Source organism: Solanum pennellii, chromosome 1 (genome assembly GCF_001406875.1).
Source record: "Solanum pennellii chromosome 1, SPENNV200".
In the NCBI taxonomy this organism is placed as follows: domain Eukaryota; kingdom Viridiplantae; phylum Streptophyta; class Magnoliopsida; order Solanales; family Solanaceae; genus Solanum; species Solanum pennellii.
This window is the reverse complement of record NC_028637.1, coordinates 1,701,729-1,720,233: the sequence shown is the minus strand read 5'-3', so window position 1 is coordinate 1,720,233 and position 18,505 is coordinate 1,701,729. Positions and strand designations below refer to the sequence as shown.

The 18,505-nt window shown below is 35.7% G+C and overlaps 1 protein-coding gene across 11 annotated transcripts; it reads right to left on the bottom strand.

The window, feature by feature from the left end:
- Positions 1-293: 293 nt before the first annotated feature.
- LOC107004622 (histone-lysine N-methyltransferase ATXR7) lies at positions 294-17,350 on the bottom strand. Of its 11 annotated transcripts, none has more exons than XM_027917700.1 (24): positions 17,099-17,350; positions 16,785-16,979; positions 15,955-16,498; positions 15,515-15,631; positions 13,640-13,987; positions 13,206-13,556; positions 13,012-13,125; positions 12,796-12,927; positions 12,580-12,711; positions 12,196-12,495; positions 11,538-12,008; positions 10,963-11,359; positions 10,563-10,871; positions 10,163-10,468; positions 9,762-10,067; positions 9,515-9,661; positions 8,969-9,393; positions 6,992-7,114; positions 6,726-6,806; positions 4,844-4,897; positions 4,592-4,743; positions 4,263-4,317; positions 4,100-4,184; positions 294-2,568 (listed from the first exon to the last, which is right to left on the bottom strand). In XM_027917700.1, exons 2-22 carry the CDS (start codon positions 16,949-16,951, stop codon positions 4,296-4,298), a joined length of 4,998 nt encoding a protein of 1,665 aa, XP_027773501.1. In that variant the 5' UTR covers positions 16,952-16,979; positions 17,099-17,350; the 3' UTR covers positions 294-2,568; positions 4,100-4,184; positions 4,263-4,295. The 11 variants fall into 11 exon arrangements, with proteins under 11 accessions (XP_027773501.1, XP_027773504.1, XP_027773505.1 ...); XM_027917703.1 differs by having other exon boundaries at positions 4,110-4,184; XM_027917704.1 differs by having other exon boundaries at positions 8,969-9,390.
- Positions 17,351-18,505: the final 1,155 nt, after the last annotated feature.

The following is an 18,505-nucleotide window of genomic DNA, read 5'->3' as shown; positions in this document are numbered from 1 at the left end:
TTATGCACATGTATGGCCACAACTTGGGCCATTATGTTCATCTTTTGCACATGGCCACTAATTGTATATACATACATAAACTTCAAACAAAAACGACTTAACTTCAGTCTTATGAAACTTCAGACACCACATGTCTAAAGTTATTACGAAACGAAATATCTTGCAAAATATTACGCATTGCAAATATGAGTTAAATCGTGCTGCAATTTACGATTCGTGCTATCGAATAAATCATTATGGAAAAAGTACATATACAAAATAGAAATAAGTTATGTTGTTGGATACATACTAAATTTTCAACAGAAATTAAACTACAAATTTATTATTCTAAAAAGTGCAAATAAGATCTTAAATGTAGAGTACATCAAAATTTTAATAATTAATCTATATCTACTTATATACATGGCCAAAAAAAAAAAAAAGGTCCATGGGCCATAAATGATAACTATAATTTAACCAAAAAAAAAATTAGAAATACCAAACATATATGAATTTAGTGCTGCTAATATGATCAAACTACAATTACTATAACAAAAATTTCAACATAAATGGCAAATATTATGTCAATATTAACTCAAACTACTCGAAAAATCGCTCTTTTTTTTAATAACCGAGAAATTCTTTTTGACACCAACCGTTAAGACCAACATAGTCTTCGAAACTCTTAAGATAATAAATCCGATCTTCTATCCTTCTCCACTCAAATATCAGACGTATTTCGCACGTCTAAGGTCATAAGTCCAACATTTGCTACTAAAACTAAGCCTTGAATCTTTTACCTTCTAGTTTTTACACCTAGTTTGATTACGATCTTAGTTCCATTTTATGTGTGTTAATTTGACTGAACACGAAATTTAAGAAAAACAATTGAAGCTTGTATGGTTAAACTATAAAGAAGTTACCAAAATATACTATGAATCATATGATCCTAACTACTAAAATATATCATATAATATGTTTGAAATTAATTATATTTACTAAATGAAACACGAAAAATAGTAACACAGATATTATTATGTACACTAATATTTGTACCAATTTTGTTCTTTTTCTTTCTTTTATTATCATCTTTTGTACTTATACATAATGTGTTTGGAAAATGTTGCTAGAATGTCTTAAAGAGTTCCGGGAGGGCTAGAAAAAGCACGCGGACTTGGACGCGTAGCCTGATGAAACGTAGTATTGGATTCGAGTATGAATCCAATACAAGTATATTTACTTTTTATTCGGTTTATAAATCGTATTTTTGGAGGAATGATTTACTCAAAAACCTTCAACATGGAGAATATATGTCATTAGCTATGTATCTTTTACCCCTCTCAACCCAATCCCTTAACTCGCGTATTTTTCACTTCACGAGCTTCACTCTAAACTATCATACGGTATCATCGAGGGAGAGTGCCACTAGCAACAATCGAGGGCAGAAAAACTAAATAGAGGATAAAAGACGCGTACCAGAAAGGCGTCAATCGAGACCCACATCATCATCTACTAGCAATTTTGAATGAACAGGCAATACCTGATTGTCCCTGTGACAAATAATAACTAAAGATTGGTATAAAAGAACAAAAAAAAAAAAGTTTTCTTTGTGATAATGCAAGTACAACATTATAACCTATGATCAAAAATGGGATTTGATTCTAAAGCAGAAAAAATAGATTTATCAACTTGACTGCTAAGTGATTTAAAAAATATTCTAAAATAAGAAAAATTATATCCATGTATTGATTTATCCTTGGTAGAAAAACCTGTAAATGCACTCTAGCATTTTTAGCATACACATGGCTTTTGTAAGCTCGGACTCTTCAAAAATATCGACGAGTGTGTGTTCGAGGATCTGACAAACATTTTTGACGAGTCCAAACAATATGATGCCCACATTCATTGCTAAAATTACTCTTCCCCCAGGGACATCCACATATAGTCAGGGTAGCATTTAACAATCTTATATCTTAAATCGAGTTTCGGGTCAAACTCTCCTAACATGCTAGCCAGCAGATTATAGCAATATGTATCTATGGAAAGATTATCATTCACAAATAACACAGTATAGTGACCTGTACATGTAAAGATTGACGAAAATAAATAGTGCATTCACTGACACAGAGACAAGATATCTCAACAACAACATCCCCCGTGTAATCTCACAAGTGGAGACTAGGGAGAGTAAGATGTACACAAACCTTACCCCAACCTTTGTGAGGAACAGAGACTATTTCAGATAGACCCTCGCAAGACGAGATATCTCAACATAACAACCAAATAAACTAAAAGGTACTTTGAATTCCGTGAAATTAATATGGTATATTATTATACTTGAAACGTGAAGGTATATTGTAATGTATGTCTGTACACGAGATATAGTTCCAAAAGAGTGCCTTGCGATTGCATAATAAAAGAACAACCGATTTTGAATTCTTAAGAGGAGGAACTCATCTGCAACTGTGATATCTACAAGAATACATGCAAGGGGCACACATTCGTCGTCCTTTTTTCACAAGAATGCGTAAACCCAGAAGTACGTGTATGCATCTGGTACCGCCTGACCAGGAGTTGCAAGGGCAAACCCTGAAATGACGTCAAAGTAGCAAAACAAAGTTACAAAGCATATTGGCCTAAAATGCTATTACTAAAATTTGCAATTCTCACGTCCATTTTCAATTAGCATCAATTGGGTCCTATGACTTGTATGTGCATTGTATTACATCTTTTGGGATTTGTACGGATCCATATGCAATCACCTTCAAAGTAGCTCGAGTATATAATTCCTTAACAAGTAAAGCCTCTCTAACGAGGGTACATCCTACCCTCGTTAGACCCCACTTGTTATATTGCTAAAAGTAAAGGTGAACACAACCAAATCAATTGCCTCAAATAAGCAGGGAAGAGAGAAAGAGAGTGTGCAGAAAGAAGAGAGAGACGCACACAACAACAACATACCCATTGTGATCCCACAAATACCATATAGGGCGAATAAAGTGTACGTAGACATATGTGGCTCGAATCCTTCAAAAATGTTGTCGGGTGGGCATTGCATCCTTCAAGAGTTCTTTTTAAGAGGATCTAACATAGATGTGAGCTGTGGCAGCATTGTTGGAGAATCAAAGCAACATAGATTCCCCCATCTATACTAGAACTTCTATTTAAAAGATCTTCGGTCTATTTAACAATTACTCATAACTATAATACTTGTGACGCACTTGGATTGATTTTATGTATTTTGGAATATTAATTAGTCAGTTGTTTCATATTTGTTAGGTCAAACACTTCGAGTTGTTATTCTAATATGTATAACTTAAATTCACCATATCCGTTATTCTTTCTCAGCATGCTTCTGTATATTTCTTTTGCTTTAACTACCGCAAGACTATCCCCTAAAGAGCTTGCACCCACGAAATGAAGGTTTCACTAGCTGGCTGGCAAGAAAAAAGAAATTACATACAAGTAGCAACTCAAACATGTTTCTTCTCCTTTTGTTATACTGGAGAAATACTCGAGGATTTGTGGGAGCAAAATTCAAGACACGGTTGATGATGGGTTCATCCTTATATCCTATTTCAACTGAAGTACCAGGCTTTTTGTCTGCGACAGGATTCAAACTCAAGAAGCACGCACACACATCACAATCTGTATTCTTACTGCTAGACTGGCCCTGGAGCCTTTTAGAATAAAGATGAAGTACCTTAACATTTACACTAATTACTATGTTTCAAAAGAATTTCTCCGAACTCTTGCGCGGCTCTATTCCTTATAGTATGATCCCTGATGTGTATAAAGAATGACCAAAAGAACTTCATATTTTCCTGACCTATAGACAATACATATATTGCATCTTAATCCAGGTAGCTATACATTGGAGAACTGCTAGATTGTCTTAACTACAAAGGCATGAAGATTTGCATCTAGGGAGAAGTCATCCACGATAATTCAAAGGCAAAATATTCTGTTGAGATACATCGCAAATAGCGACAACTAATAAAATGCATATCAACACTAGTAGTGAAAGATGGCTGTATTCAAAAAACAATAATTCCACTAAAATGTATAAATTGGGTTCTGCTTCTAGAAACATAAAAATAGGGACTGCTATTGACAATACCATTGCTTACAAGATGTACACGATAACGAACTCTGTGCAAACGGCAGCATGAGTGTCTTGGAAACCACAGGTCAAGAACGAACCCCTAAGAAGAAGAAAAAGGAGTTAGTAGTGGAAAACAAAGAGACATCAAACAAGAAATTTCAGAAGCAAATTAAAATACCTAACACATCAGATCTGGCATCTCTTTTGCATTTCAATTCATCGAGCCACGACACCTGATGAGACGATGCATATAATAACAAAATAAGGTTAAGGCATTGCTGATTCTTAACAAATCTAGAAAAAGAAAGCTTAACTGAAATAACAGTAATGGGTATAACAGTCGCATAAACTATCATCTTGTCAAAGAGAGATTGTCTTTCGCTATTAGAACTAGCATACAAAGGATAAAGCTAGCAATCAATTTCTTCCCCTGTGCAATACTTTGTGTTATATCTCGCACACAATAAAATATAGATAAAAATTTGATCATCAACAGAAGTCTTATACCTCTTAGAACCACAGTTACATGGGATCTTCTTTTCCTCGAAGGGGAACTTGTAGTTGTAAGTTATCTCTTCACCAGCTGCAATATGCCGCTTAGCATAGATGAAGATCTTTTTCTGACCCTCAACACTTATAACTTTTGTATAGCAATTTGGCTGCAACATATGTTAAGATCAAGCAGATGACATAATCGAGTTGAAACCCTATGATACTTCATGTCACACAGTCGTAAAATTCAAATAGTAAGAAAATCACCTCACAAGAATGGTTTACGAATCTGGCAATACCACCACGTTTTGTCGCATCAACCTTCATAAAATATGGTCAGTTATTAAGAAATGCCCGCTCAATCTTTATGAAATTAACAATTTTTCAAAATATGCAACAAATTATGACTATTGGTTCAAGATCGGATAATTAGAGTGTTTGGATTTGGTTTATTTTAAGTGTTTTTAAGCCAAAATAGCTTTTAAGCACTTTTGGAGTATTTGGATAAGTCGAAAGTCACAAGTTAAAATTTCTAACTTATGGCTTATAAGTCAAAAACTAAAAGCCAATCCAAACAGGCTCTTAGACTGATTCCCAGCAAAATTGCATAAATTGGATAAGCATTCCTTTAGCTTTAGCATTACACCCAAAGCTATCACAACTCACTTGCAACCCCTGGTAAAGTGAGAATTGCATCCACTATTCCAGAAACACACAACAGCGATTTTGATTACAAGATTAAGCAATGGCTTTCAAATTCAGCAAGAAAAACACCTAAATCCTTGGGGCCGTTTGGTGTGAGGGATTAGAAAAAATAATCCCAGCATCAGATCTCGTACAAAATTATGCAGTGTTTGGTTGGCCATATAAGAAAAATAATCACAAAGATAATGCAAAGTTTGTTCAACGGTGTTTAACTAATTACTGCACTAGCTATGCAGGAATCTATGTATCATTTTATGAGGGGTAGAATGTGTATATGGGGATAAAGTATTTAAAGACAAAGGTACTCTTAAAAAGCAAGTATTTCCTAAATAACATTCCTTGTCTTATTATTCACACTGGCTTGTGCTACTCCTTTTATCTTTTCTCCGGGTGGTTTTGGAGAACATCAACTTATAATGATTGATTGGTCACACCGCAATTTCATTTCTCGACATTATTAGTCAACAAGATACCTTGCACAGCAGTACGCAGACCTTACCCCTACCTCTGGATAGAGAGATTTTTGTTTTTGAGACAGCTGGATAGAGAGGTTGTTTCCAAAAAATTCAACATTATTAGCCATTGCATAAAGGTCCATCAATATTATTCACCGCATAAATAGTCCTCGCATGTGAACCAAACAACCCCTTAATTTACAACCTATTTAAAACTAAGCTCCTTGGAGTACACATGCATGGAGAACATTATGAGAAGTTAAATTCTCCTTGATATCCCACCCCTTGGGTTCATCCCTTCCTCGACCCTGCGAAAATGCGGATACTTTTTGTACCAGGCTCCCCTTTTTCAATCCCACGTCAAATCTTTTTAGGATATAAACAATTAGAACAAATATTGGACCTTTAACGTGGTCTTTGGTCATGGAAAACTTAAACCTGAATCTCTTAAAAGTAGAAAAGCCAAAAAGCTATTTATCCTAGCATTAAAATTGATAAAATCTACAGTTCCAAAGAAAAAAAATTGATAGGATCTGATCACCTATTTTTGCATTGCTCTACTGCAATGAGATTTTGTTGGGAGTAATGGAAGGACTTATAAATGAGCTTCCTACAAACAGATTTTGGGACATAAAGAAAATAATGCCTTCTTGCTTCTATAACATGATCTTCTCAAACACACAGTACAGCAATAACATTTCAAGAACAATATATGGCAATCAAATTGGGATAACAAGTTATCCTAGCATCAGTTCGATCCAAGAGTAATGGTTTTTAGGATACATATAGACAGACAGAGCACAGCTAGAATAGAATTTCTACTTCATTTTGGTTTTGACCGACTTCAGGTTAAAAGGCATTTCATCCTAACCTGTCTCTCCTATCCAGGATTTGTATAAAAAATAATTCTATCCATAATAGAACATGAGAGGAATTCACATCATCAAGTAGATTCTATAAGAAATTGAATTCTCCAACTACTTCCTCACCACATAATCATCATCCAGTCTGAACAGGTAACTGCTCCCAATTCCTATCTTTTCATAATAGTGCTCTCGTATGTCAGATACCTGAGACTCAAAAAGGAGAGGAGTAAGATTTCGATAAATGAACACTTGAGATCAGTGTTTCAGACAATCACACAAAATCACTTGTACATAAATAAACAAAGCTAAGACACCAAAATGTATGAAGAAAACTTGCGGCAAAAGCAGCAAGCTGGAATTTAATTCAGGTTTGGAAGCAATGCTCTTACACGACGACGTATCAGCTCTCCAACATATTCAATGACAAAGTCTTCAGCATCAATAGGCTCAAGGGCAACAAGACCCCAGTCATGTATCTTACTTTGTTGGAAGCGAAGGCGCTTCTTCCTAGCCTACAAAAGACATAGATGAATATGTAACTTGTATATAACCACAAAAGAAAAATATAACATATAGAAATCGGCCTTGCTGAGCACAAGCCCAAGCATTACATTGAACACAATTTACTAATCTAACTCTTGACTTATTCTTTTGTTATAGATAGTTAATCAACAATCAATGCACAAAGTATATAAGTTTTATCAATATCCTTTTAATAAATGGGCATTATAAATTATTTCGGCAATGTTAACAATTCAAAAAACTAACAATGATAAAATATTATTGGACACAATTCAAAAAAAAAAATTCAACGATATGGTTATTATTAATTAAACGATTTGTAGTATCTTAAGAGGTTTTTTTAAGAATTAAGTTATTTTTAAAATAAAAAGGCAAGGCTTTGAAGCTGCATAAATTTTCTTCTCCTGTTTTACAAAATAAGAGGGGACTAATATGATGCTCTCTATTAAATAATTTGCTTTTGTTATATTCTTGGTGATTCTTCCTTTATCATTCTCCTTTTCAGTAATCTTTTTGGTGCATAATAGTTAAAAAGGAAAACTTATCCTTACATTATCTTTCAAACTTCAATATGATCTTCCTTTCCTTTATAGCTACTAAGATGTTACTGTTCGCTAAGTTTAAAAAATCCTAAGAGCTCTTCACAGAAAGATTTAAGTTGAAATATGGAAGTGTTGTATAGTACCTCAATACATAAACATTCATTAATGACAATCAAAATTTAAAGATCTATGGAAAAAAAAAGTAAGAAGAGCAACTCAGATACTTACTAGACATAACTTTAAAAGAATATTTTTTAAAAAGTTAAAGATCTGTAAAAGATTAATGGGGAAAAACTGTGTATGATCTTTCAAATGAATGTAAAATGATAAATGGAGCAATATATGTCATTCTTTGAAATGAATGTAAAATGATAAATGGAGTAATATATGTCAGCATTTGAATTAGAGATGAAGAATCTAAATTACGAAAAACCTAATTAAAATAAATTGCATGACCATAAGCTCCTCAAACTAAACTTATATGCATACTTGCCCCTTTTTAAAACAATAATGAATATACAAATGTCACTGTCATGGTGCATATGATGTCACTGCCTTGAATGCTTTTGGAGCAAAACAAATGAACCCAAACATTGCTAAATTTATCAAAGTGGACAGGAGCCTTTATTGTTATTAAATGAAGTGAAAAAGAGGGGTAAAACAAGGGATTATAGAAGAGGTAAGAAGGCTTAACAGTTAAATGCATTTCAAAAGCTGCAGGTGCGATCTATTTCCACAATAAGAAGAAAAAGAAGAATTTTGCCAACTTGAATATGAATTTGAATTGCGACAAGGAAAATATATCCTTGAAAAGACAAAACATTGAATGGCTCTTGTGTAACATATCCAGGTTTTCTATGTCTATTGACTGAGTTCCCCTTTTTAGTTTGTGTTTTCCAATATGTTAGATGTAGGGATGAAGGTCCAAAGCAGGAGCTAGCATTCAATGTGGGCGGAATTTCACTCTTTTTTAGGAGAGCTGCCTATGTACCCTCTCTTTTCAACAAGAAAAGCAAAAGAATAAAGTCCCACGTAGTTCTCAGTTAATCAGCCCACGCAGGACCATTAGTTTTTGACAAAAGTCAAAGGGCATATTCATTAAAGAGGATGAATTCTTTCAAGAAAGCTACAGGAATCCATTTGAAAGCCAATAGAATTATTTTAGTTTATTAAATTACATCATAAGCCAGTATCTGAAGGTTTTCCGGTCAAATCAAGTTGATGGGAAGCTCCTCTCTTTCTCCCTTATAAATTGTAGTAAAGTAAAAGCAATACATATAACAAGGCAAATTCTCATGTTACCTTCAATTGAGTAGCTTTCAAGAGGTCAGCACCCTCGGCAGCAGCAAGGAGGTTGCGCAACTTAACCCTATTTGTTCTTGCAGAAATTCCCTTAACATTTAACATTTGAGAACCATTAGCATCTGAACAAGCAGATTGAATATGAACAACCTTAGTTCCCCTAACACGAGCCCTTTCGTCAGGACTTGCCCTTAATGACCATTTACGCCACTCCCAACCATTGATCGAAGTTCGAGCACAGCCAAATGATTGTGAACAATGTTTTGCTATCCGGGATTTACCCTTCTGGTTCTTCTCTGGAGTAGCCACCTTTGTTGCAGCTTGGTTGCCAACACCAGTTGATTGTTTCTGAATTTTTCTTGAACGAGATGCTGTCAGATTATCCTCTAGTTTTCTCTTTTTCAGATCCGGTAATTTGGCTGCTGCTTCAATAACCCACCAAGACACATATTAACGAGGCAATAAACATGAGAGATCATGTGAACACTTATAACATTAGAAAAAGGAAAAATAGAGCATCAATTTAAATGAAATATAAACGCTAACATTTAGGAGTCTTCTTTGAACAAGCGGGTGGTTGCATTTCTTGAGTGCCCAATTCCCTGTTCGCAACCTCAGACACCTTTCCATCACCACTGGAGTCTGCGGCAACAAAAGTAGCCTTCAGTTTACTGTGGCCTGTATTACTTCTCCCTGCAACACAATTTAGTACAGTATATGATAAACATGACTAATTAATATAATGTCTATTCTGGTAACATTTGAGAAAACTAACTCAAGAAAATTGAAAGACCTCGGGAAACAGATGCAACTTTCTCTGAGATGGTGTTAAAATTAATAACCGATGATGGAGGAACAACTAAAGCCGCATTAGTCAATAACTCTTTGTGACAATCTTTCAACCCAATTTCCTCAACATGTAAAGCTGCATTGTCACCCTTATTGATCTCCAATTCCTCCCCTAAGGGATCTTGCTTCGTTGACTTGTTAATAGTTCTTTTTTTGATGCCAATGTTTCCATCAACCATTCCATTAGCACTGGAGACCTCGGTGACATTAGCAGCCTTCAGTTTTGTGTGGCTTGCATTTCTTCTTCTCGCTGCAAAATTTTAAACAGTATGATAAACATGTCAATAAATATAATGTCCTTTTCTAATAAAATATGAAAAACTTAACTCGAGAAAACTGAAATACCTTGGGAATAAGATGCAACTTTCTCTGAGATAATGTCACAATTAATAACCGATGATGGAGGAACAATTAAAGACTTATTAGTTAACAACTCTCTGCTACAATCTTTCAGCCCAATTTCCTTAACATTTAAAGCTGCATTGTCACCTTTAGTGCTCTCTGTTGCCTCCCCCAAGAGATCTTGTTTCCTTGACTTGTCGATAGATCTCTTTTTGAAGCCAACATCTTCACCAACCTTCCCATTATCACTGGAGACCTCAGCGACAAAAGCATCCTTCAGTTTTTTGCGGCTTGCACTACTTCCCCTCGCTGAAAAATTTACACCAGTATGATGAACATCATCAATAATATAATGTCCATTCTGGGAACATTTGAAAAAACTAACTCAAGAAAACTAAAATACCTTTGGAAACAGATGCAATTTTCTCTGAGATAGTGTTACAATTAGTAACAGATGATGGAGGAACAACTAAAGAAGCATCAGTGAACAACTCTCTACGACAATCTTTCGGCCTAATTTCAATGCCATTTAGATCTGCATTGTCAACTTTAGTGCTCCCCGTTGCCTCCACCAAGAGATCTTGTTTCCTTGACTTCTTGCTAATAGATCTCTTTCTAAAGACAATGTCTGGAGAAACCTTTCCATTATCACTGCAGACCTCAGCAACAAAAGTGGCCTTCAGTTTTTTGCGGCTTGCATTACTTTTCCCCGCTGCATAATTTAGTACAGTATGGCAAACATGTCTAATAAATATAATGTCCATTCTGGTAATATTTGAGAAAACTCAGGAAAACTGAAATACCTTTGTAGACAGAAGCATCTTTCTCTGAGCTCGTGTTACAACTAGTAAGCGATGATGGAGGAACAACTAAAGAGGCATTAGTGAACAACTCTCTGCGACAATCTTTAAGCCCAATTTCCTTCTCACTTGAAGTTGCACTGTCACCTTTAGTCTTCGCTGTTGCCTCTCCCAAGAGATCTTTTTTCCTTGACTTGTTAATAGAACCCTTTTCATAGCCAATGTCTCCACCGCGGAGAGGCTGCGATGAAGAGCCTGACTTTCTTTTAACCATCTTTTTCTTTCGGTAGTATGTATATTTCCCCACTGCTGTAGGTACCTTAGGAGAACCATCCCCACTTTTGCTTAATGCATCTGGAGATTTATCACGTGTCTCATTACCCGCTTTGCTTCTTGTAACCTGACAAAAAAAAGTAGCATTCAGAAGCGCTTAACTCTTTACACTGAGGAAATTTGATCTCTAAATTTAGGGGAAGAATCAACTCTCTGGACTGAGGGGGGAAAATTAACTCAGTGAAATGAAAAAAAAAAATTGAACTCTTTGAACTATATTTTAGAAAACCAACAATTGCACTCACCTGAGAATCCTCTGATTTACTACATCTCCTTGCAGAAGACGAAGTTGTCAAAAAGTTTCTAATTATATCATCAACAAGAAAACTTTTCAACTCCCTCAGTGCTTTCTCATGTACCCTCTGCCGGCAATTTGACAGGGTCGCATACCATATTATTCTCAAAATAGAATCATCAGACCTAGCAAGTCGAACTTTAGAAGTTTGTACAGGAACAGCTTCGCATTCAGGTGGTTGCAGCTCATCAGTCATTTCATTACTGGAGGCACTGTCTAAACTGGCAGACTTCTGAAATGCACTTGAAAACCAATCTGACACACGAATCACATATGGATCAATAGAGTTCTGGTGCAATGATTTTTTGCACGAGGAAGTATTCTGAATATCAACATGTGCTATGTTTTCTGACACCAAAATGGCCTCAGAAGAATCATTTTGACTTGCAGCGCCACTAAAATTATTTGGGTCCTCAGCAACCTGCAGAACAGAACTGTTCCTTGAGATGCTGAAGTTCATTATATTGCGGTAAGCATTGGCATCTCGAATTATACAGGGGAAACATTATCAGGTAAGGGATTACTTCAACAAAGTCTCTCCCCCACCTATGCACTTCTAGGGGAGAGGGATATAGTTTACACAGATCACAGCAAGTTCAAATATTCACCTTGATTATCATGCCGTCTTTAAGCGAATCAACTTTTCCCATCGCCTCTTCATGCAAAAGACTAGTGAAATACTTCCCCAAGGACATCTTTGCAGACAAGTGGAGTTCATGCAATACTCTCTCAACGATAGGTTGTATACAATCATTAGCTTCAGGGTCTGTTGCATGACTGGATCTCGACAACACCTTTTCATCATTAAAAGGTGATGAAACTAAAGGCAAATTCACTGTCATATTCTTCTCCTCAAACCCTGGAGGGAAATCAAGATAACAGCCAAACGATTCTTGCTCCACTTGCAGCTGCAGAGTCATAAGTCCATCTGTAAGGAAGCACACACAACCACTGCAAATTGACAGGAAAAACAAAAGCATAAAATAACTTACAACTTCAGTAGAGAGCTCCACGGTGCAATTTTTTGATGGCAAAACTAAAGGCAAATCCGCTGTCAAGTTCTTCTCCTCAAACCCTGGGGGGAAATCAAGATCACAGGCAAAAGATTCTTGCTCCACTTGCAACTGCAAAGTCATAAGTCAGTCTGTAAGAAAGCACACACAACCACTGCAAATTGAAAGGAAAAACAACAGCATGAAAATGCGTACAACTTCAGTAGAGAGCTCCGCGGTGCAATCTTTTGATGACGAAACTGAAGGAATATCTGCTGTCATATTCTTCTCCTCGAACCCTGGGGGGTAATCAGGATCACAGCCAAAAGATTCTTCCTCCACTTGCAACTGCAAAGTCATAAGTCAATCTATAAGGCAGCAAAGACAACCACTGCAAATTGACAGGAAAAACAACAGCATAGAAAACCTTACAACTTCAGTAGAAAGCTCCATGGAGAAATCTTTTGATGACGAAACTGGTGGCAAATCCACTGTCACATTCTTCTTCTCAAACCCTGGGGGAAAGGATTCTTCCTCCCCTTGCAACTATAATGTTATAGGTCTGTCAGTAAGAAGGGATACGCAAGCACTGCAAAATGACCCCAAAATAAGCATAAAAAGCTTACAACTTCAGTAGAAAGCTTTGTGGTGCAATTAGCATATGATACTGCTTGAATGTTCGATTCAACCATCAGACAAGGAGGTGACCATAGTTTTCTCTTCCTCCACGCAGATGAATACTCTGAAACATGGTCATAGAAGACAGCATTCCAGATACTATGCATGCAAGAATCAAATACTTTCCTGCAAACAACTGTATAAGAATCACAATAGTTCTCAAAGCTTCCAACAGATTTCGAGCTTCCTGAAGACTTCGAAGATGTTTCAGCAGCAGCAGATTCCCAGTTAAGAAGATTAGGAGCTTCTGCACTCCTTTCAGGATCAATTAAGGCCTTACTGCCACCACAACCTGCAGACTGTTCACATAAATGATAAGTAGCATGCAAGATTCGAAATTTCAATTCGACTCACTTCTATTTCATGCTTGAACATTATTTACCATTCTGGTACCAGGAGATGACATCTTGACAGACTGATTAGTGACTTTCTTTTGATTAGTGACTTTCTTTTGATTAGCGGCTTTCTTGAGATCTTTCTTTTCAGAGATGCACTCTGAAATTGCATGGCTAACAATCTCATCGAGTAGAGTCCTGCGGGCTGCTTTCATGATAACCATATGTAGCTGGGAGCATACTTCTTGAGAAATTTCGGATACAAAATCTTGTAAAGATGCAGTCTCCTGCCCATCGGGATTAGACAAAAAGAGAGCTCCAGGGGTAGCCGTAGTCCAACTACTAATCAAAGATTTCAAACTAAATGGTCTATACTTACCAGCAACATGATGTACCTGCAAAAGTCAACATCAATGAGCAAGCACATACCACTTAGGTGTAGCATCACATAGCATGAAAGAGTTGGACAATCTCCAACAAATGCAAGCGATACGGGAAGAACAGGTCAAAATCCTCAATTCAACACAAAATCAGTTAAAAGAAAACTTAATTGGTGCTTAGTTATCATAGCTCTTCTATGGGAACAAAAACTTAAAGAAACTTGTAAAACGTAAAATAACCTACTAGATGAGGCAAGGAGGTATTCATAGAGATGTAAATGTACCCAAAAAATAAAGTAGAAGCCCTAATTAACATTGAAGCAATTAATTCAGAGACCTAAGTAAAAATTAAAAGCAACTACTTAAAAGAGTAGAATTCTCTCGTGATTATCACTATGTTGCAAATGACTGAACTCTCCAGTTTTAAACTCATTAATAATTGGAACCATGAACTGTCTGTCCAATGGTCTAGAACCTAAATTAATAGTTAAACTATATGAGGCTTGAAAAACAGAGGGAAGCAAATTGAAACTCATGGGATAATTCAAAAAGGGGAAATAAAGTTAAACTGATGTGAAGATTGGTGAAGAAAAGAGGATACTACTTCACAGAATTGCTTAGTTAATTTTGGGTTCAGTTCAAACAGTGCCGTGTGGAACAATTTATATAAAAGCACAATAGACTGCAAAAAGTTACCTTTCTCAACAAAAAAAAAAGTACAATAGACTAATACTTTGTAGATAGACCTTTCCAAGTTTCGAGAAGACCATTAACCAAGCAACAAGCACAAAGAATGTAGGAAAACTATGCCAAATTCAAAATGGCAAGTTTGGAGGATATCGGAAGATGAGTGAGAATATAATCCTACAGAGAAAATGGGAAGAGACTACGGGTTAAGTAAGGCCAAATTGACACAAGCAGGGAGGAAGAAAAAGACAACAAGAACAATAAAGATCCAACGAGCCCATATAGAAACACGAACAGGATGCTTTTTGGAATATGCAAGAAATTATGGTAATAGAACTTTGCACAACAGAAATTCTGAGAATTCACCTTTACAGAAATGAATCCTATTAAGTTCCCACTGTATGTACAACAGTATCACAAACAAAAAGGCTCCATTTCCTAGATTGTTCATAAAGCAATATATACGGTCCACTCCCCACCTCCCCAAGTTTGCTTCTATAGTAAAAAAAAAATTATATGCACTCATAGAAATACTTATATTAAGTCAAAAAGAGTTCTCCCATTTTTTATACTTCGCGACTAAAACCCAGCCATATCTAATTTTAAAAACTTTAAGTGATCAGTAGCAGTGAAGCAGCTCAATCAAGGCATTCCACCCATCAAAACCCGGTTAACTGTTTGACACATGTTCAGTTTACATATAGCCTATAGCTCAGAAAATCCAATTGTACCTTCAACATAATATAACAAACATCCTCCAACAGAGAAAGGCTGGGATAGTAGGAGAAACAGCTGCACCATGTACTACAGAGCTAAATATAGGACCTAGAAAAATACTAGGGAACACAAACTCACCATCACGGAATCCACAATGTATCCATAATGACACCATGAATAAAGCTCCATAAGAGAGTGCGGCCCATGTTTCCTCCCCTCATGATCTTCAAAGAACCAACACGATTCTTCGTTGACCTATTTCACACACAATATTAAGCAAAGAAAGTCATAAGAAGGGAATCGAAATCGCAGAAAATACAAGAAGTCTATTTGTTCTCCATCAAAACAATAAAACTCTGTTTGTTTCCTCCAGATTACATAATTACATTTGTTACAAATTGTGACTGCAAGAAATTATATTTTTCGCCTCTACGAGAGTCAATTTCTTTTTCTTTTTTGGAGAAAAAGGTGACACCTCTAGGAGAGACAAAGTTACACACAGCGGCTTGAAGAAGCAAGTAATTAACAAAGTATCACCACAGAACAACATAAATCCTTAAATGTAAAAGAGAAAGTACCGAAGTGGTAGACGGAGCAAATGTTCCAGCAGAGCCAGTGGTAGCCATCTGTTGGTTCAACAACTGAGTTCCATGTTGAGCCACCGAGTTGGAATAGGGGGAAGTTGTTGGCAACTCCACTTCATTTCCTCCTGAATCTTTGGCAACTCCCATGGACTTATCCGTTGGTCCATTTGCACCAGAGGACGAAACCATTACATAAGCAAATCCAGTCGCAACATGTTCAGGGAATTGATTGAAATACTTTAAGGGCACTGCATTCGAAATGGTCCCATTTAAGACAGGATAAACGTGAAGTTCTTCCGGCAAAAAACCAGTAGACAGACCCTCATACAACTGCTCCTTAATGTAAGGACCACACATTTGACCCTGTTCATTGACATACATCCATCCAGTTGCAAGTACAGCTTGTGGGTACACCATACTACTCTTCTCAATTGTTGAACTGCCACCGGCATCACAAGGCGTCGAAACGTTTTCACTCTCTCCATTAGACTGACAACTCATCTCAACACACAATGGTGAAGCAAAATTTTGCAAGCAACTGAAAATATCACACCAAACCAGAAAAACATAACAATTAATAAAAATATAAAATAAGAGTTAAAAGGGTCAAAACACACCTAAAGTATTTCAATTGAGTATCATACTTGAGCTATGAGGTGTGTTGATATAAAAATTTAGTGATAGTACACATAGGAAACTCACCCACCTAATAGTTCATGTATGAAACTAATATTTTAGCTGTGTTTATCACCCTGCACTCTATAATAATTTGGTGTGTGAACACAAAACTAAAAAATACAAACTTTATTGAAAATGGACAATACCCAACAGTTAACTCCATCGTAGACACTACATCATCATGTTTTTCATCCTCAATAGAACCCATTGAAGTTATATCCATTCCCATCAAATCTAAAGACTTTAATCTCTTAAAAGGAGTATAATCCGTCTCTGTTTCACTTGATTCATAGCAAAACATCGAAGACACCATAACTTTCAACAACAAAAAATCACCAACCCTGAAAAAAAAATGCAATCTTTTTTACACCAAATCAACCCCACAATCTAAAATTGAATAACTCCAAACATACATCGCAAATTAGAACCAAAAATCGAGATGGGTATGAAGAAAACCAACCTATTATAACTTTTGCTGATATGGGGTTGATGAAAACCGAAAAAATCCAAAGGATACCACTGCGATAACCCTACAGAGCAAATTTTGAATGTCTAGAACAAGAAACTCTTCTGGGTATGTATCAAATTGCATAAAGAAGCAACCCTTTTGAAGAAAAACAAAGATTTTCTGTGAATTTGTCTGTGGAGTATTGGTAAAGAAGATGTGTGAGAGAAGAGGGCAAAAGGGGGTGAAGAACAAAAGCAAATACTATATGAGATTAGATTATATGAATCTGAATTCTTGATTAGATGTATTTTTAAAAAAAATTAAAAATTTATTTTTTATTATAAATATGAAAATCTTATAAATCATGAAAATAATTATTAATTTTTTAATTTTTATATAATATTACCAAATGAGTGAATTGTAGTTCCTAAACATGATATCGAGGTATCGTAAAACATTGTAATTGATAAATCACATATTTTCATATTTTTTATGAATGGATATTTATAATTACAAAGTTTTAAATACACGTAATTTTATAAAAATTAAGTTATATCAAGTTTTTATGATGAAATATTAATTTTTAAATAATAAAAAAAATAGATAAATAAACAATTCTCGTGAACAAACTGGTTTCATTTCACTTCCAAAAGTATAGGAAGAATTAAAGCCGTCAAAATGTGCTTAGCCGATGGGGCAGACCCAACCCAACCCATTATTGTGATATGGTCCATTTAAAATTAGGGTTTATAAGTTTGACCCATATAAAAACATGACTCTTGAGGCTTAATTGGGGTCGGTGCATGGGCCGAAACTATTTGTTTAAGGGTACCGTACAACAATCTCACTATTATATGAGTCAATTAGTTAATTGCATGTTATGTTGTAATTACGAATCTTACCAAATTTTGGTACGTCAGATACATCTATCTCAGGATACATGAACTCAAAAATTAGGTTACTTTATTCTAGATACATTTTTTTCGAGTGGATTTACATGTATCTAGGATACATATATAAATCTCTCGCTCTCGCCTCCCTCCCATTTCACTTGTGTATCTCGGATGCATCACACTATATACATGTATCTCGTGCATCTGGTATTCTAGATACGTGTTAGTCACACTAGATTTTTTACCATTGTTATTAAAACAACATCATTGTTTGTCATATTTTATTTTAAAATCTTCTCATTTTCTTGATGTATATTATTTTACGTTTGAAAAGAAAAAAAATGAAAGAAAGAAAGAAACAAAAAAGGCTAGCCCGCCTCAGCCCTCAACCTTTCTAGGGTTGGATCGAGTTGAGTATTTTTAGGTGAGGCTGAACTGAGCCTTTCTGACAAAATAAAGATAAGCTTATTGTTTAAATTCATTCCGCTTATTGACAAAATAGAGAGAAGCAAAAAGGATCAAATTC

Excerpts from the sequence above, each read along its gene's own strand:
- LOC107004622 (XM_027917700.1), bottom strand. The coding sequence starts at position 16,951 with ATGGTGTCTTCGATGTTTTGCTATGAATCAAGTGAAACAGAGACGGAT. Across the intron at positions 12,009-12,195 it reads AAGACGGCATGATAATCAAG|GTTGCTGAGGACCCAAATAA; the intron begins GTGAATATTTGA and ends TCTGTTCTGCAG. Across the intron at positions 10,469-10,562 it reads AATTGCATCTGTTTCCAAAG|CGAGGGGAAGTAGTGCAAGC; the intron begins GTATTTTAGTTT and ends TAAATTTTTCAG.